Source organism: Sprattus sprattus (assembly GCF_963457725.1).
Source record: "Sprattus sprattus genome assembly, chromosome: 10".
Taxonomy (NCBI): domain Eukaryota; kingdom Metazoa; phylum Chordata; class Actinopteri; order Clupeiformes; family Clupeidae; genus Sprattus; species Sprattus sprattus.
In genome coordinates this window covers 26951787-26968794 of record NC_137908.1, presented here as the reverse complement: position 1 = coordinate 26968794, position 17008 = coordinate 26951787, and the positions used below count along the sequence as shown (strand labels likewise).

Here is a 17008-nt window from a genome sequence, read left to right as displayed (position 1 = left end):
ACTCAACTAACCTCTGCAATTATCCAGCTGTGATCCTTGGAGATTCTTTTGCCTGTCGAACCATCCTCCTAACGGTGCTTTTGGTCAATGTACACACACATTCTCTTTCAGGCAGATTAAGATCTCCTGTCGCTTTAAACTTATTATTTATTTCCATGATAGCGGAAATGGGTATTTTCAACTATTAAGAGATTTCCTTTTGTCCATCTCCTGATTAGTACACCTCAACAACTTTTCGTTGCACATCTTCACTGTGTTCTTGGGTCTTTCCCATTGTGATGAATGACTAAAGGAAAGTGCCTTGTCACCTCATATTTATAGCCCAGTGAAACAGGAAGACATGATTAGCCACTTAAGAGTTCCTAGGTTAACTTAAAAATGTAAAACATGACTGGAAATATACTTCAGTTTGATTTAAGAAGTACTATTTTCTAGGGGTGCCAATAATTGTTGCAAACATCTTTTGGAGAAAAATGTTTATTCAATGTCAATATATTTTTTTTTCTTTCAATAATTTAACTTTAATGAAAGGGTAAGATTTTTGTGAATATTTTTGAGTGAAAGACCAAGAGGATAAACAGCAAAGACATTTTTTCAAAGCCTGTTTTGCGTATATTCACTAGGGGTGCCAATAATTCTGGAGGACACTGTGCAGATGCCATTGTTGGGGTGAAAATTAGTGGGGAGATATACTAAAGTTGGGCACTTGATTCATCTGTTTAAGCACTGAAGAATGAAAAACTTATAAATATTGTATTTATTCTAGATTATTTTTGACATTAGAGTCTCGCGCTAATGTATGTGTACATGCATTCAAACAAGGAAATGCTCTCACTTTGAAGCCAATCGAGTAATTCCACAGCAGTTAACCTAACAATGCTGCCATCTAGTGTTTTAAGGGAAATACAGTCAAGATAGAGTCTATATTACCCAAAATACCATGCGGCGTGCTACGTCAACATAGTCGTATCGAAGCAGTCACGCACCAACGTCCAGCCAATAAGCAACAGGAAAAGCGGTTCCTTTTGACCAACCAGAGACGTAGTCTTGTTTAAAGGTATTTAAAAGAGGGTTTTTTGAAATTAAACAAGGGAAGTGGCTCACTTGACTTGCGAAACAGCAGATCGCACACATCTGCATAGGAAATAGTTAATTTGCTGATTACTTGAAATTGGTTCTGGTGGGTTTGAGTCGAATTTAAAATTCGTAATATTATTAGGCATTTCCTATCGTGGTTTGTTCCTAGATTTGTCAACAATCCGGGGAGTCTTCGAGCTCTGTAAGTAACCTTGGTTAACCTTAACCTTACGATAGTTAATGTTGAATTAGCGATCCGCTAAATGTGAGGGGAATTGTTTGCCCTGTGGTCTTGGCAACGACCCTCGCTATGTTTCTTAATCTTGTCAAATAAACATGCAGATATAGATATTGAATGGTATTGGTTGTTGACGACGTTTATATTTTAACGTTAGCGCTAGCACCTGTCTCAATTTAAGTTAGCTGGCAGGCTAATGTCGCTGTATGTTGTATCTAACTCTAACGTTATGTGTTTATGACCAACTAAAAGGTTAACGTTATAAATGTTCACGTTGATTTTTAACTCGTTAAATCTTACCATTTCAGGCCATGGATGCAGCAATGATCAAGCCGACCAAAGACTTCAAATCGCACGGAACAGATACTGAGAAGGTTAGTTACTTGCTACATATCATTCACCAACTTATTTACTACTCAAAGATGTTGTAGGATCTTTGACGCTCAATACTTGTTCAACGTTACCTGGACGATTGACACACCAGAAACCGATACTATTCATAGCGTTAAAAGTTACTTAGAAGCTAACTGGTATGGTTAACCGCAGCTAGCTGAGTTATCATAATTCATACTGGTCGTTTCCAAGGGCTGCCTCGCGTACTTGAAAACTGATGTTTGATTGGATGGCTCATCCTAACGTTATAGCAGAATTAAGGAGTTTTGTTCTAAAACTAGCGATCTAGATAACCTACCTAGCTTAAGGCATGCAAAAACGTTGCCAACACTACCGCCAGCCCATTTATCAGCAGTACTGGTAAAAAATAAATAAATAAAATAAAAAACTTTTCAACAAAACTGCATAGTGCCTAGCATGGATGGCTACTGTGAACGACGCGTGCTTATCTGTCCTTCACATGACTAAATCTACATATCATTTTGATTGCATAATCTCATTGTTGCTCATAACATGCCTCCAAAATATCAATTTGTTGCACAATGTGTTTGTTAGGTAACGTAAACTTTAGTTGTTAACTGCATCAGGCCAATGTCCTGCTTGCGCTGTGAAATGTGTCGGAAAATGTATAACGAGCCTGCCAATTGAAGGAAAAGTACAAACCTAATGGCTGTCTGACTAACCTTGGGTGGCAAGCTTTTTGAACCAGTTTAGTGGTTAACGCGGATAAGTGATTAACAACAAGTAAAATGTCTTATTGTTTAGATAAGCAGCAACGGGCCTCAACGGGTTCCGGTACAAGCCTATGTGAAGCCCATGGTGTCTCAATCACAGCGCGTTCCAGACCGCCCAAATGGACCACAGCGTATTCCACGACCCGTTAGCCACCAAAAACCGGTGCATCACACACCTCGAGTGAAGCCGGCTGGTCCTGATGAACAGAACGTTAATCCAGCCCACTCTGCAACCCAGCCCCCACCTCAGCTCAAAACAAAGATTAACCAGGGACCTGTTGCCACGGATACTTCAAGGGTCGCAAAGTCAAAGCCTGAAAAGACCAGCCGTAAGAATCTACAAACACCCTAATTTCATTAATTATTCATGCATCGTGTTAAATGTATTCTGATGTGATTCAGGTGGCACTTTGTGGTATTCAGAGAAATTATTGTTGGAATAAATAATATGTATGTGAACTTTCTATATTAAGTATTTACCAATTATTTTCTCCCCCCCCTTTAGAGCTATCTAGTGGCACATCCTCTAGTTCAAAGTAAGTCTAAATGCTTTGCCATACCATCTTATTTAGCATTGTATCCAATTTTGACAAGGTATAATGCATTGTTTTTGTTAATTTCAGGAGTCGCTGGAATCTGGAAAACTTTGAAATTGGCCGAGCTCTTGGAAAAGGCAAGTTTGGTAATGTGTATTTGGCCAGGGAACGCCAGTCAATGTTCATTCTGGCCCTAAAGGTCCTCTTCAAGAAGCAGCTGGAGAAGGCTGGGGTTGAGCATCAGCTCAGAAGAGAAGTAGAAATTCAGTCCCATCTCAGGTGATTAGTGCCTCTTTGATTGGGAGTGGGTATGCAGGTTGTTATAATCTGCAACATTTTTAAACCATATTTTTGCTTGTCTTAAATCAAGCCTATTTTTATTTATTTTTTTCTGTTTGTAGACACCCCAATATACTTCGTCTGTATGGCTATTTCCATGATGCTTCCCGTGTATACCTCATACTGGAGTTTGCACCCAAAGGAGAGCTTTACAGTGAACTCCAGCGCCGTGGAACTTTCAATGACCAGAGGAGTGCTACGGTATAGAATGCAACCCCTATTCAGATTTACCATAGAATCCAATATAGGCTGGGTCATTGGAACTCATGCCCTTGGTGGTTTTATTAATTTACTTTGGTCATACCTTCAGTGTGGCAATGTTTTTTTTTTTTGTTTGTTTGTTTTTTTTAAAGTTGGCCCAAGTACCTCATGTTGTGGCTGTTGGTTCTTTCAGTACATCATGGAGCTGGCTGATGCCTTGCACTACTGCCACTCGAAGGATGTCATCCATCGAGATATCAAGCCTGAGAATCTACTCCTTGGACCCAATGGCGAGCTAAAAATAGCAGATTTTGGTTGGTCTGTTCACACTCCCTCGTCAAGGTAAAATCCATGTATTTGCTTTTGCCTGCCTTACATTTGTCAATTTGTGTGCTGTTAACTCCTCTTTATGTGTGAAAGTAAGTCATAAAGCAACACGGGGATTCTGTTTTGATCCAATTTGCACAACAAACTGAACCCCAATATCTTATGGTTAGGATTGATAATCTTAACCTAACAGCCCCATAGACCTGCATTCAATTGTTAGGGTTTGTGTGGGGGAGCACAACTGCAAAAGTTCAACTCATTTTTTACTTTGGGCTTTGCCTTGCGCCTGACGTTTATTTGAGCAAGGTGCAAGCAGAAAGACTCATCACAGCAGTTTAGCTTTTCCTTAGTCCCACCGTTCCATAGCGAAACTGTTCACATCGGGCACCTGGAAATAGGAGTGTCTCTGTGAAGCCTGTCTTGCTGTTTGGTCTATTTCTGCCCCAAACTCACTAAAGTATGATGGACTACCCTGCCCCCCCCCCCCCCCCCCCCGGTCTCTTCACATTACATTATCAAACACTTGTTTGCCCCATAAGCTCCAGTTTGAATGTACCCTGGATTGTGGGACACCACTTGTGTCCTCGTTTTCATATATCAGTGCGGCTGTAAAACAAGACTGTCCTATACCATATGGTGTACCTTTTACCTGCAAAGCTTACTCCCGAGTACATTGACTGTCTGATGCTTGCCCTTTACCCTAATTTGGGCAGCTTTCTGGATGGTTGTAGTGGCTTGGCTCTGCTCGCCTATTGCTCCCAGCTCAGTTTTTGTGTGGTGATCATGGACTAGATGTTCACAAGATGAAGCGATTGCTATTCTTGGGCCCCACCAATCAGCAAATAGTGGTGATTGCCAAGTTCAATGACATTGAAATGAAGCAATGTGTTTGAAACTAACTGTAGTTACGGCACATTTAAACACTGAAGACTCAAAAAGCTAGAGCAAGAATGTGTAAAATTGACTGACCTTTCTGCAAACTGGGTTTGTTCAGATTCTAATGAGAGCTGATGTGACTCCAGCTGGAGCTATATCTGAATGGCTTGCTGAATAGCATGTGTTCTTGGGCAGTCCCAAACAAACTGCCAGGTTAGGCTTATTTCAGAGTTCCTGGTGTGGGAGGCACTGTAGATACCCAGATGTAGCGCTGAAAGTCATAATGTGTTCCCTTCAAGGGCTTTAAAGCCAAGACTGTTACAAATCGACCAAAACAGGTTTTTGAGTCTGGTATCCAACTTGAGTACCGTAACCTGACAGCATAACGCCTCTCTGCTACTGGGAAAGCGTGGGGGCTACACTTCAAGACCGATCACTAAAAGATTAGCTTTGATAGTTTGGACTTTGTGGCAAAAATATTTAGGCTTGGTTGTAGCAAGCAGTTTAATCTCCCGTTTGCTTAATTTATTAAGCCGTAACATTATTTCCAATGCTGGGATTCTAGCTGAAGGTTTTCATATAATTCATGAATGATATAGGCTACTACAGGTGGATGTTGAGCTGCAGTGACTGAATGAATAAACTCTGAGTGGCAGCTGAAACCAGTAATTTCTTCTTTGAAAATCTCTAGGAAATGGTAAAACGACATTCCAATGTCTTACAGACGTTTGTTTTTGTGTTCTGGGGAACAGTAATTGTATACCATTTTGACAAGTCTTTCTTACTAGTACTAAAACGTCAGTGCTACAGGGACATCAGTGGTGGTTTGACATCAACTGCTACAAAATGTATAATGGAAATCATTCCAGGTGACTTCCTTATGAAGCTGATTGTGACAATGCCAAGAGTGTGCCAAGCAAAAAATAATAAAAAAAAATATATATACAGCCGCGGAAAAAATTAAGAGACCACTTCAAAATTATCAGTTTCTCTGGTTTTACTATTTATTGGTATGAGTTAAAGTAAAATGTACATTTTAGTTTTATTCTATAACCTACTGGCAACATTCCTACCAAATTTCAAATAAAAATATTGTCATTTAGATAATTTATTTGCAGAAAAATGACAATTGGTCAAAATAGCAAAAAAGATGCAGTGTCTTCAGATCTCGAATAATGCAAAGAAAACAAGCTCATATTCATTTTTAAACTACACAATACTAATTGTGACTCATCAGAACTCTTCCTAAGTTAAAGCATTAGTATTGTGTAGTTTAAAAATGAATATGAGCTTGTTTTCTTTGCATTATTCGAGATCTGAAGACACTGCATCTTTTTTGCTATTTTGACCAATTGTCATTTTTCTGCAAATAAATTATCTAAATGACAATATTTGTATTTGAAATTTGGTAGGAATGTTGCCAGTAGGTTATAGAATAAAACTAAAATGTACATTTTACTTTAACACATAACACATACCAATAAATAGTAAAACCAGAGAAACTGATAATTTTGAAGTGGTCTCTTAATTTTTTCCGCGGCTGTATATATATATATATATATATATATATATATATATATATATATATATATATATGGCGCCTAGAGGACCATTTTGAACCAAAGTGTATGTGATCACAATCATGGACTCTACCCAGTGCCTGTAAAGCAGTTTAGTTTCAACAGGAATGTATCTTTCAGTCTTATATTTTTTATTTTTATTGTTGAAGCTGACTACACCATTGTTTTCTATTATCATTTGAAGAGATTTCCTTGTCTGTTTCTAAAGGAGGTCTACTCTGTGCGGCACTCTGGATTACCTGCCACCAGAGATGATCGAGGGTAGGACGCATGATGAAAAAGTGGACCTGTGGAGTTTGGGTGTGCTCTGTTACGAGTTTCTGGTCGGAAAGCCACCATTTGAAACCAAGACTCATGAAGAAACTTATCGCAAGATATCCAGGGTGAGCCGGATGGTTGGGGTTGGTTGGGGGGGGGGGGGGGGGTGTAAACGCTACAGTGGTGCTTGTTTTAGTGTGCAGCTAGCCTTTGAATCCAGGCCCCCTAAGATATCGCTTAGATTTTGTTGCATAAATAACTAATTAATTTCAAGTGTTTCATTCCTATAACTCAGGGGTGCCCAAATTCTTTCTTGTCAGGGGCCAAATATTAATCGGAGTGGAGGGCCGCGGGCCAAAACCAGAGTTTCATGTTAGGTCAGGTCCCATTATATTGAAATGTAGTGCATATGTGTACCCAATTAACATTACCATTAATATTCTTACCTGCAAACTAAGAAGGGCTAAAAAAGGTGACAAACCAAGCCCCTGTAGGTGGGTCCGGGGGTATCCCCCCCAGATTTTTTTGTTATTTTAACATGTAAATTAAGCATTCTGGTATACTCCAAGACGAAAATAATGGGGAAAGATAACATTTGCTTCAGGTTAAAAAAAGAAACATTTATTAACATATCATACTAATTTAATGTAATCTATTAGTATACACAGGGAAGATAGGTAGGAGACTTATATAATGGCCAATCAACTAACAGCAAGTTAAAGGCTAATAAACATGATTGCAGGCAACAAGAGTGACTACTGATGTTTCGATGGAAATACTCCCATTATTTTCTATTTGTATCCGTCAAAAGAGAAAGATATAACAGTTACGTGTAAGCTGTGCCGTGGAAACAAGCGCCGTGACAGCACTTGACTCCAAAGGCTACCTCCACAAACATTTGTTAAGCCAACACGAACAGGTGAAACTTGTAGCAAGAGAGCATCATGCCTTGACCTCAACTGAAGGACAGACTGCCCCAACTCAGATAGAGAGAGAGAGAGAGAGCTTGCACATTGACTACTGGTTGATTTCATATTTCATTTCAACATTCTTTACACAAACATAAGTAAGGTACTTACAGTTGGCAGTTGCTAAACTCGTGTTGACATGTGTGAATTTGAACACATGAATGAACTTGTTCTACCTTTTCCCATTATACATGTAAGTTGAGAAGACTATAACATCAGCTAGATAACTAGCTATCATTTCATGCAAACGGAGCTCTTCCATTTAAATCGTTTAAGGTTAAGGTAAAAGCTAGCTAGTTAGCTAGCATAGCAACAAGATAACCATAGATATGGATCTGTATTGACAAAAGGTCAATAGCGCCCCCCTTGACCCATCTGAAACCATGTTAAAACTGTGGCCAAGCAGTGAACTGCAACCAGTCTTAGTTAAATATGACGTTGAAACAGAGACCCTGTTAAAAATGGGTTAAAATGCTGTCTAACAAATGACGTTCTAACTATAATTCTGACCGGAGCGCGGGCCAAAATAAATCCAGCGCGGGCCACATTTGGCCCGCGGGCCCCAAATTGGGCAGCCCTGCTATAACTGGTCCTTACAAGTTATTTTTGCCCTGCATCAATTATAGTTGGTATTGTGATTGACCTGATCTTGGTCCCTGCAGGTCGACTTCGCCTTCCCTCCACACGTGAGTGCTGGCAGTCAGGACCTGATCTCTCGCCTGCTGAAGCACAACCCCTTGCACAGGCTACCGACCCAGGGCGTGATGGCCCACCCCTGGGTGGCGGAGAACTCGATCAAGAAGCCAACTATCCCCCTTCCAGACCCCAACTCGGGCACCAGCCAGTGATGTGGTTATGCCTCATAACCTTGGGATGGATTGGGCTTGTGAGGGCCTCCTGCTCCTGGAGAACTTTCTCTTGATGATGCCTTCAAGGGCTTTTAATGTGAACGTCTGTCTTAATGTCCCGTGCCACTTTCCTTGTACTGTCCCTTTTATTTTGTGTAAACAAGATTTTATGCTTCTCTGTATATATTTTACTGTTTTGAAATTATGAATGTTAAATATTTGACCTTTTCATCTATTACTTGAACCAATAAAGAGGTTTTAACAAGATGTGTGGCATATGAGGGATCATTTAAAATATATATTAAGTTGTACTGTAGGGAGATGTGACCTATATTGTTTTGTCTGGATCTCAATGTTCTCAATTGTTTGGCCAAGATTAAGTGTTTTACCTTGTCCATGGGTTTATTGCAATCACTGCCTCGTTCAACCGTTTTAGACTGAATAAAGCTAGCCATTTGAAACTGCTGACTTTTTTTTTTATTATTATTGATCTTTATTTGGACATTCCTAACTAGTTAAGTCATGTATAATGGCTTTTCAGCATGTCTAGTTCAGACATGGAGGAAGTGCAAGGCTATTAAGGGATTTAAACTTCCTTGGTGTGAGCCCTTTTTGTAGGTGCTTCGTTGAATGCTAGTGAACAGCCAAATTACAATGAGTTCGGCTCTACAAATCCCTTATATATATATGCGCCTTGCCATGCTTTCTGCCACTCTTTCACATTGCCGTTGGGCGACTGCCACTCCCGGCACAAAAATTCCAGCAGCTTGGCTTTGTTTGATGGCTTGTGACCATCCTTCTTCCTCTTGATCACATTCCAGAGGTTTCAATGGGATTCAGGCCTGGAGATTGGGCTGGCCATGACAGGGTCCTGATCTGGTGGTCCTTCATCCACACCTTCACTGGCCTGGCTGTGTGGCATGGAGCATTGTCCTGCTGAAAAAAACACTCCTCAGAATTGGGGAACATTGTCAGAGCAAAAGGAAGCAAGTTTTCTTCCAGGACAACGTTGTACTTGGCCTGGCTGAGGTTTGCAAAAGACCATAAGGATTGAACCATAGAGGACTGGAGGTCATCCTACTGATGAGTCCAATTTTCAGCTTTGCCCAACACCTGGTCGTCTAATGGTTAGACGGAGACCTGGAGAGGCCTACAAGCCACAGTGTCTTGCACCTACTGTGAAATTTGATGGAGGATTGGTGTTGATCTGGGTGTGCTTCCGCAAGGCTGGAATCGGGCAGATTTGTCTTTGTGAAGGACGCATGAATCAAGCCAGGTATTAAGTTGTCCTGGAAGAAAACTTGCTTCCTTTTGCTCTGACCATGTTCCCCATGTTTTCCAGCAGACCAATGCTTCATGCCACACAGCCAGGTCAGTGAAGGTGTGGATGAAGGACTACCAGATCAGGACCATGTCATGGTCAGCCCAATCTCCAGACCTGAATCCCATTGAAAATCTCTGGAATGTGATCAAGAGGAAGATGGATGGTTACAACCTATTAAACAAAGCCGAGCTGCTTGGATTTTTGCGCCAGGAGTGGCATAAAGTCACCCAACGGCAATGTGGAAGACTGGCGGAGAGCATGCCAAGACGCATGAAAGCTATGTGATTGTAAATCAAGGTTATTTCTGAAATCTCCCTGAGTTAAAACGTTAGTTTTGTGTGTAATTTAAAAATGAATATGAACTTGTTTTCTTTGCATTATTCGAGATCTGAAAACACTGCATATTTTTTGTTATTTTGACCAGTTGTCATTTTTAAATGCTCTAAATGACAATGTTTTTTATTTGATACTTGTTGTAAGTAGTTTACAGAATAAAACAAAAATGTTCATTTTACTCATACACATACCAATAAATAGTCAAACCAGAGAAACTGATCATTTTGAAGTGGTCTCCTAATTTTTAACGGAGCAGCATGCGCTAAGAAGATATGAAGACTTGTTGTTCTTGCAAAAGGTCGCTAGGGGGTAGCGCAGGCTAAAAAGCATGTTGAATTTCAACATGGATGAAATTGTTGACCGTCAAAAAGCCAGTCAACATGAGCCTCAGTCAATTCGCTTTGGCTTCGTTGTTGTCAACAATTGTTTGTATTGCATTCCATTTTGTTCTAAACCGGCACAATGTTAGATTGTCACTATTTGGCAACTGAAGCGCAGGAGGAACGACTGTCCGCTCCATGATGCACATTTAGCAGAATACCCCCCCCCCCCCACCCACCCACCCTCCTCTCCTCTCGCTCTCTCTCTCTCTCTATGTCATGCAATCCTAACACATCTAATTAAGCATTAAACTCCAGCTGCAGCAATGCCGGTTGTTGCAGGCCCACCTAAAATGACTACAAATGTGACCGTCCAGATGTTGACTGCAGTGGGCTACTCAAATCTCTCACGGTCAGCAAACAGGTAACTCTAACGAGCCCGTCAGCAAAACATCTGCCCCACAATCTGTCCAAAGTTCTTTTCACTCTCATACTTGTGACTGCTGTTGCATTTCCAACAGGCACGCAGATGACAGGACAGACAAAGTAACCTTAAGCTCGTGGGTATGATCGAGGGGTAGGCTACAACTTGATTGAATTTTCTTTCTTTCTGTCTGTCTGTGTTCCTTTCTTGCAGCCTATAGCCCAACTTAAGCGACATAAAGTAAATGTTTAAAAATGTATGAACATAGCTGTTACATTCCCACTTCGTAATCTTTATGTTTTAATATTGGCATGCCATTTTGTAGACTAAGTATGATACATTTATTTGGAAAAGGTCGGCTATCTTGCTGTCATAATCGTATCTGATGTATTGAAATAAATGCTCCTCATCAATGTTCTCCGTCTGATGTTTCCAGATTTTATTCTTGGAGGGAAATACATATTTCTCACGTTTTTCGTTGTCACCACATAAAACCAATACACATTTATACAATAGAATTTCACGTATGTCTTTATTCTTCAATATATTCATTTTCACGATATATAATAACGCTTTTGTGATATACATTCCATCTTTTTGAAACCACAATAACACTACACATACGGTTTTATTACACTTCCACAGGACCCTTGGATTGCACAGAATGAAAAATGTCTTTATGCACGTTTTCATCTCATTTAATCTTTTCAGAATAAGATTTAGACACGTAATTTCTGGACCATTAACAAATCAACTTCCTTGGGGACATCGCCATTTTAAGACGAGTCTTATTAAGAAAACGGGAATATATTAAAATGAATCGATCAATGATATAAATAATTGAAGAGCTTTCTTCCTTTACAATTTTATCCTGTTGTTTTTCCCCCCTGTTCTTCCTTTCAGATGTGTGGAGTAGCCTACTAATTCAACCGGTGCAATGTATAATACATTTGGAAATGAAACACTGCAAATATATGTATAACTCCCCAGCCAGCTTCAGTGACAATTCAGTGCATGAATATTGTACATTCATAATGCATAGTTATAGTTACTCGAATACCTTTGCCCTCTCTACGAATTGGTCGAAATCCAGATCACCGATAATAAAATGCCCTTGTGTGTTTTGGAAATAGCCTAGTGTCTGAATTATAACGTCAGCGTTTTTTTTTTTTTTTTTTTTACATACTAGCACACGGAAACGGAAAATCTAAATTCGTTCGATTTATTACCATTAATGGTCCACAAAATATCTTTTTGTCTCGTGTGTTTGCAAATTAAGAATTGAGGGTCAGAACAAGAAATCACTTATGTCAGTTCACAACTTTCGTAGCATCTCTTTGTCACCGTATAGGGTTCCCCAAACTCAATATGTCAAATGAAATGATCTTTGATTTGGGAAAATCCCAAGGGTGATCAAAAATACAACCCAATACATCTTTGCCGACCTATTCTTTCGTAAACTTACTACACTGAAACATGTTTTAAATGAATTTGTTGTTTTCTTACTTATACACATTTCGGGGTCCATGTTTTATGTGTGTGTGTGTGTGTGTGTGTGTGTGTGTGTGTGTGTGTGTGTGTGTGTGTGTGTGTGTGTGTGTGTGTGTGAGAGAGAGAGACAGAGGGTGTGGATGTGTGCGTGCTGGCATGTAGTAGCAGGCTATCCGTGTGCGCACACCTGCGTGTGCATTGTGAGTGACTGCGCGAAGTTGGTGTCGCATGAACTTTAGTCAAAGCAAGAGGACGGCACTCGCATGGGGAAACTCATTTACTCATTCTGTGGGAATGTGCGGTAACTTCTAGTACCGACTAAACTAATCTTCAAGGTTCAGTGTGTATGCTTCTATGAGACCCTCCATTGAGTGAATAAAACCAGAGATAGCGCATATACCCCCAATAACAAATATAGCAACATCAAAGAACACCTGGTGCCACAGGAGATTTCTCCACTGAAGCTTCAGGTGAAACAGGCTGGGAAGCAAAAAGCACAAGCCGGCGCCCGTCAGGCTTCCCGTCAGGCCCATAAGCAAGGCGAAGTGGGGCACGAAGATGGCCGAGAACATGGTGAACACGACAAGGCCACATCGGAGAGAGAGGCCCCATGATTTCAGGCGTCCGTCACCGCCATAACAGTCTGGAAATATGGCACGTCCCCCGTCTTGGAAAAACGATTTCTCCAAGACCTCTACAGCAGCAAAGAATGGCAAAGGGTACGAGAGCAAAGCTTTGGACACCAGAAAGAGATTGACAACTGCCCTGATACCTCCTGGCAGGTTATCTGTGATGACTTCCTTGGTTGCGTCTGCCCAGGTGAGGTAGGCCACTAGGGCGAAGAGGCCTTTGAGGATACAAGCAGAAATGTGCGTCCAGTTCATCATACAGTGGAACTCGGAGGGATTTGACATGTTCCCTTCCAGCGACGGCAGGAAGATCTGCGACGTGTAGCTGAACACGATAATCCCAATTGAAATGGGAAACTTCTTGACATCGATGTAGAACTTCACTTTGTCCCAGGCCCAGTCTCGCGCCCTAGAGAGACAGTAGGCGATCACCAGGACATTGATGACAAAATGAGCCAGTGTGCACAGCAAGCTGAACTTGGACACAGCTTTGAGGTTCTTGAGGAAGGCGCAGGGGAGAAGGACCACGGTGGCGATGATGGCCCATGATCTCTGTGATACAGGGAGGGTGGGAAAGCTGTTGTACATCAGGTTGCCGCTGACAACCACGTACAGAATGCAGGTCATCACTAGCTCAATGATCTGGGCTACATTCACTATACGACCACCGATGGTTGGGAATCTGGGCGCACAGCAGGCGTTGGCAATGTCCACGTACGAGTCTCTTACTCGCACCAGCTGTCCATCTTCGTTCTCTTCATACAGACATTGGATGAGGATCTTGCCCGTGTAGCAGCACACCACCGCGGCAAAAATGATGAGAAACAGTCCGAGGTATCCGCCGTGGAGAATGGCATATGGTAACCCAAGAACGAACATTCCCTGAAAAAAAAAATGTTGGATAGAGAGCATGAGTGTGATTATTGGAAACGGCTAGATTTCCAACATGATTTTTGAAATTGCCTGTGTGGTATGTGTGATTTGACTGTAAACAGGCTTTCGTGAATTCATTTTTATTTTAAATGTGCAGCTTTAAAGTGTATATTATTTATTTACAGCCACTGTATGCATTGCCTGCATAGCGGGGTATTCCACTTAGCTGGGAGCGCATCCTTTTTCAGATCATTTGTCGTCATGAGGAAGGATCAAAGACATGTAGAATGACGTAACGGTGACCGGCTGTGGTCACACCGTGCGTAATTATGCATAAAACGCCGCTCTCTCTCTCTCTCCCCCTCTCTTTTTTTCTGTTTCATTCACTCTATTTCTTTCTTTCCAACACAACACATTAATGCTCTGTCGAGTAATTCCAAATGCCACAGGAGCATGCACTTTTGTGATTTCAAAAACATCCTGGAATTCCCTTTTTCATGTGGCAGCTATGTACAAAATTGTATCAAAAGAGGCATTTGAGCTTCTTAGATATATACAAATATATTTTATTGACCTTGAGGATTATCTTGGTCATTTGTGAAGGGGGTACATAGCGATAGAGAGTGGAGAGATAGCGAAATCAATTACTGTTTGCATTTTCTAAGTAATCGAAATTATGCGTCCAGAATGTTTGGCCTCCTGAAGAGCAACTGCAAATGTCAGATTTAATTATTTGGCTATTGAAATGTCAACGATACGATGTGAGCCTACATGGGCATTGGGGCAGGGGTAGAGGTAGGGGCAGATCAACCATTTAAATATATTAATTTGCCTCAGATGCAATGTAATCGTGCTTAGAGAACACCCTCATTAGGTTAATAACCGTGAGCTAATGACTGTGCTTAGCAACTTTACATCATCAATCATTTTAAGGATTTGACGTGTTTAGTTTCGGGTGCGTTCTCTTACCTGGATGGCATTGGTGACGTTCCAACCTGCCTCCCAAGTGGTGATGCTTGGCTTATCTTGAGCAGCCAGTTCAGCGCAAAGTCCGTCGTCTTTCGAGGTGGAAGGTGGGGGTCCGGTACCGTCTCTCTGGTAGTGGCTGTCCCCATCCACCGTGCCATCCCCGCCCATTGCCCCACTGCCTTCCCCTCCCATCTCCTCATTTTTCATTATGTCCATCTGTAGCCCCTGCCTATGGTCATAATCCAAATCATCGCATGCGGCGAAGCCCAGACCCTCCTCGTCTGTGGCGGCCTGGAAACCCAACCTGGCGAACATCCCACTAACCTTCGCCTGCGATTTATTGGACACGGTGTTGGCTGCATTGGTTATCTTGTTCGAAATCTTGCCGCGGATTAAGGTTGCCATGTTTGCTTTTTTAAAACAAAACCTATTGATATACTACTGTGAATAATCAAGTTTTAATGCTCTATACTTAGGCTTTCTTTTTACGCATTAATAAAATCTTGTGAAGAGGAAACTTGCCAACGCCTCACTTGTTATCTCCAATTCTTAAAAGTACACCTGCTGCTATTGATAATCCCTTGTTTCATGTCACCTTCAGACGTCGCGTCTCGGTTCCTTCATCATTATCGCGCGCCGCTCTATTTGGTCATTCACGATAATTCCTGCGTTTTGCGCAATGAAACCCGCAATCCGTCCGCTCGCTTGCAAATTGTGCCACGGACAAAGTGGTTCGATTTTCAGGATGAATAGTCCGTGGTGGTGGTTGTAGCAGCGCTTCCACTGTTCCCCTCAGCCGTTAGTGATGCCCGAACGGTGCGCAGGAGCCTGGGGGTGGGGGGCGAGGAGGAGACACGTGTCATCATCAGCCTGCCAATGCGATGACTGCCGCGCAAAGCACGTCTCTAGCCCCTACTGTGCGCAGCAATCCCGCGCCAGAACATGGGAGAGGTTTGCTGCATTTCTAGGGGAGGTGCTTGCACCCTTACCCCCTCCCATTCTCATCAGACACAATAAAGTTTATCATGGCACCCAATGACATGTCCAGACTTGGGTACGTGTGTAAGTTTACGTGTATATAAAGAGAAGTGAGTAGCGCCGTGCGCCAACTCTGAACTTCATGGACTAGTTTCATCGTTTATTTTCAGGTGAATCGGTGCATATTTGCGGTAGGCTAATATATTTTTCCATTTTTAACCCAACATAGGCGTTTTTTCATTTGGCTATGCAGTTGCAAGAGGAAAAAACCTATGCAAAACAAATGCGATGAAGAGACCCTGCAAACAGACTTGTAACGGAAGCGCACACTTGTTATTTGACAAGTGTTTGTGGCCATTTCTACGGCGACCACATCGTAGGACTGTAGAAATTAGTGTGTACAAGTTGCACAAGGTTTTAGCTATGTAGCGTAAATGTTTCACTTGTGGATTTATTTGTGTCTTTCATCCTATCTTGCTCGCTTGTTTTCATTTTCCTTTACTGCCTTTATTTATTTGTTTAGCGTCACTCGCTGGGTGATTCGGCTGAATGAAGTGACCACTTGGTAGTCTTCATTCATTCATTCATTCATTCATTCATTCATTCATTCAATCATAAAATGTCGGCCTTCGCCATGCAATCTCATTGAAGGCTATAGATGATAATCTTACAAATTGTCTTTAAAAAGAATCTTAGGTCGTCCGATATTTTAGTTTCGTTCATTTATCAGCTATTTAGAGTTGTAATCCAGTTCGTTTTTGTTTAACTTCGTTTAGAACCTATGAGTGGATTTTTAGGATTTTTTTCAATGGAATCTTTTTCTCGCATTTTATTTGAACATATCATTTTATTCCTTTTGTTCCTCTTAAATCGAAAATGTATCGGAAAATGAACCTTATGATGGTAATTCCTCAACCTCACCCCTTTCTCATGTTACTGTTTACACACATGCATTTAAATCATGGCACAGACTTGAGTACATTCCATCAAACCTAATAAAGCTCTTGGCAATACTTGCCCCTTTAGTGCACGCCCCACGTCACTTAAAGAAATGTCTTTTCCTTCTCACAACATTGAATCGTTTATTTTTAATGCATTGTCACGGTCAAATATGTCAATAGTTGCTAAAAAAGTGTTCAGTAAAATAGTTATCATCCGTCTATCCATTTGAAACTGACATTGCAACGCAAAGGTACATTGCAGTTCCTGTTTGAACTTCAAAATATATTATATGCTGCATTTAATTCTGAAATTAAGCATTTTATTTGTATTCAGAAAAGAGCCGTTTG

The 17008-nt window shown here is 41.2% G+C and overlaps 2 protein-coding genes across 2 annotated transcripts; one reads left to right on the top strand and one right to left on the bottom strand.

The window, feature by feature from the left end:
- Positions 1 to 1191: 1191 nt before the first annotated feature.
- Positions 1192 to 8375, top strand: aurka (aurora kinase A; the record flags this gene model as incomplete). Its single annotated transcript, XM_080845742.1, has 9 exons — positions 1192 to 1279; positions 1624 to 1689; positions 2474 to 2771; positions 2948 to 2978; positions 3066 to 3257; positions 3380 to 3518; positions 3712 to 3860; positions 6510 to 6684; positions 8190 to 8375. Exons 2-9 carry the CDS (start codon positions 1627 to 1629, stop codon positions 8373 to 8375), a joined length of 1233 nt encoding a protein of 410 aa, XP_080701868.1. The 5' UTR covers positions 1192 to 1279; positions 1624 to 1626.
- A 4218-nt stretch (positions 8376 to 12593) lies between these two features.
- Positions 12594 to 15146, bottom strand: slc32a1 (solute carrier family 32 member 1; the record flags this gene model as incomplete). The annotated part of the gene is made up of 2 exons (XM_080845446.1): positions 12594 to 13781; positions 14742 to 15146. The coding sequence occupies 2 exons, from the start codon at positions 15144 to 15146 to the stop codon at positions 12594 to 12596; spliced, it is 1593 nt and encodes a 530-aa protein (XP_080701572.1).
- Positions 15147 to 17008: the final 1862 nt, after the last annotated feature.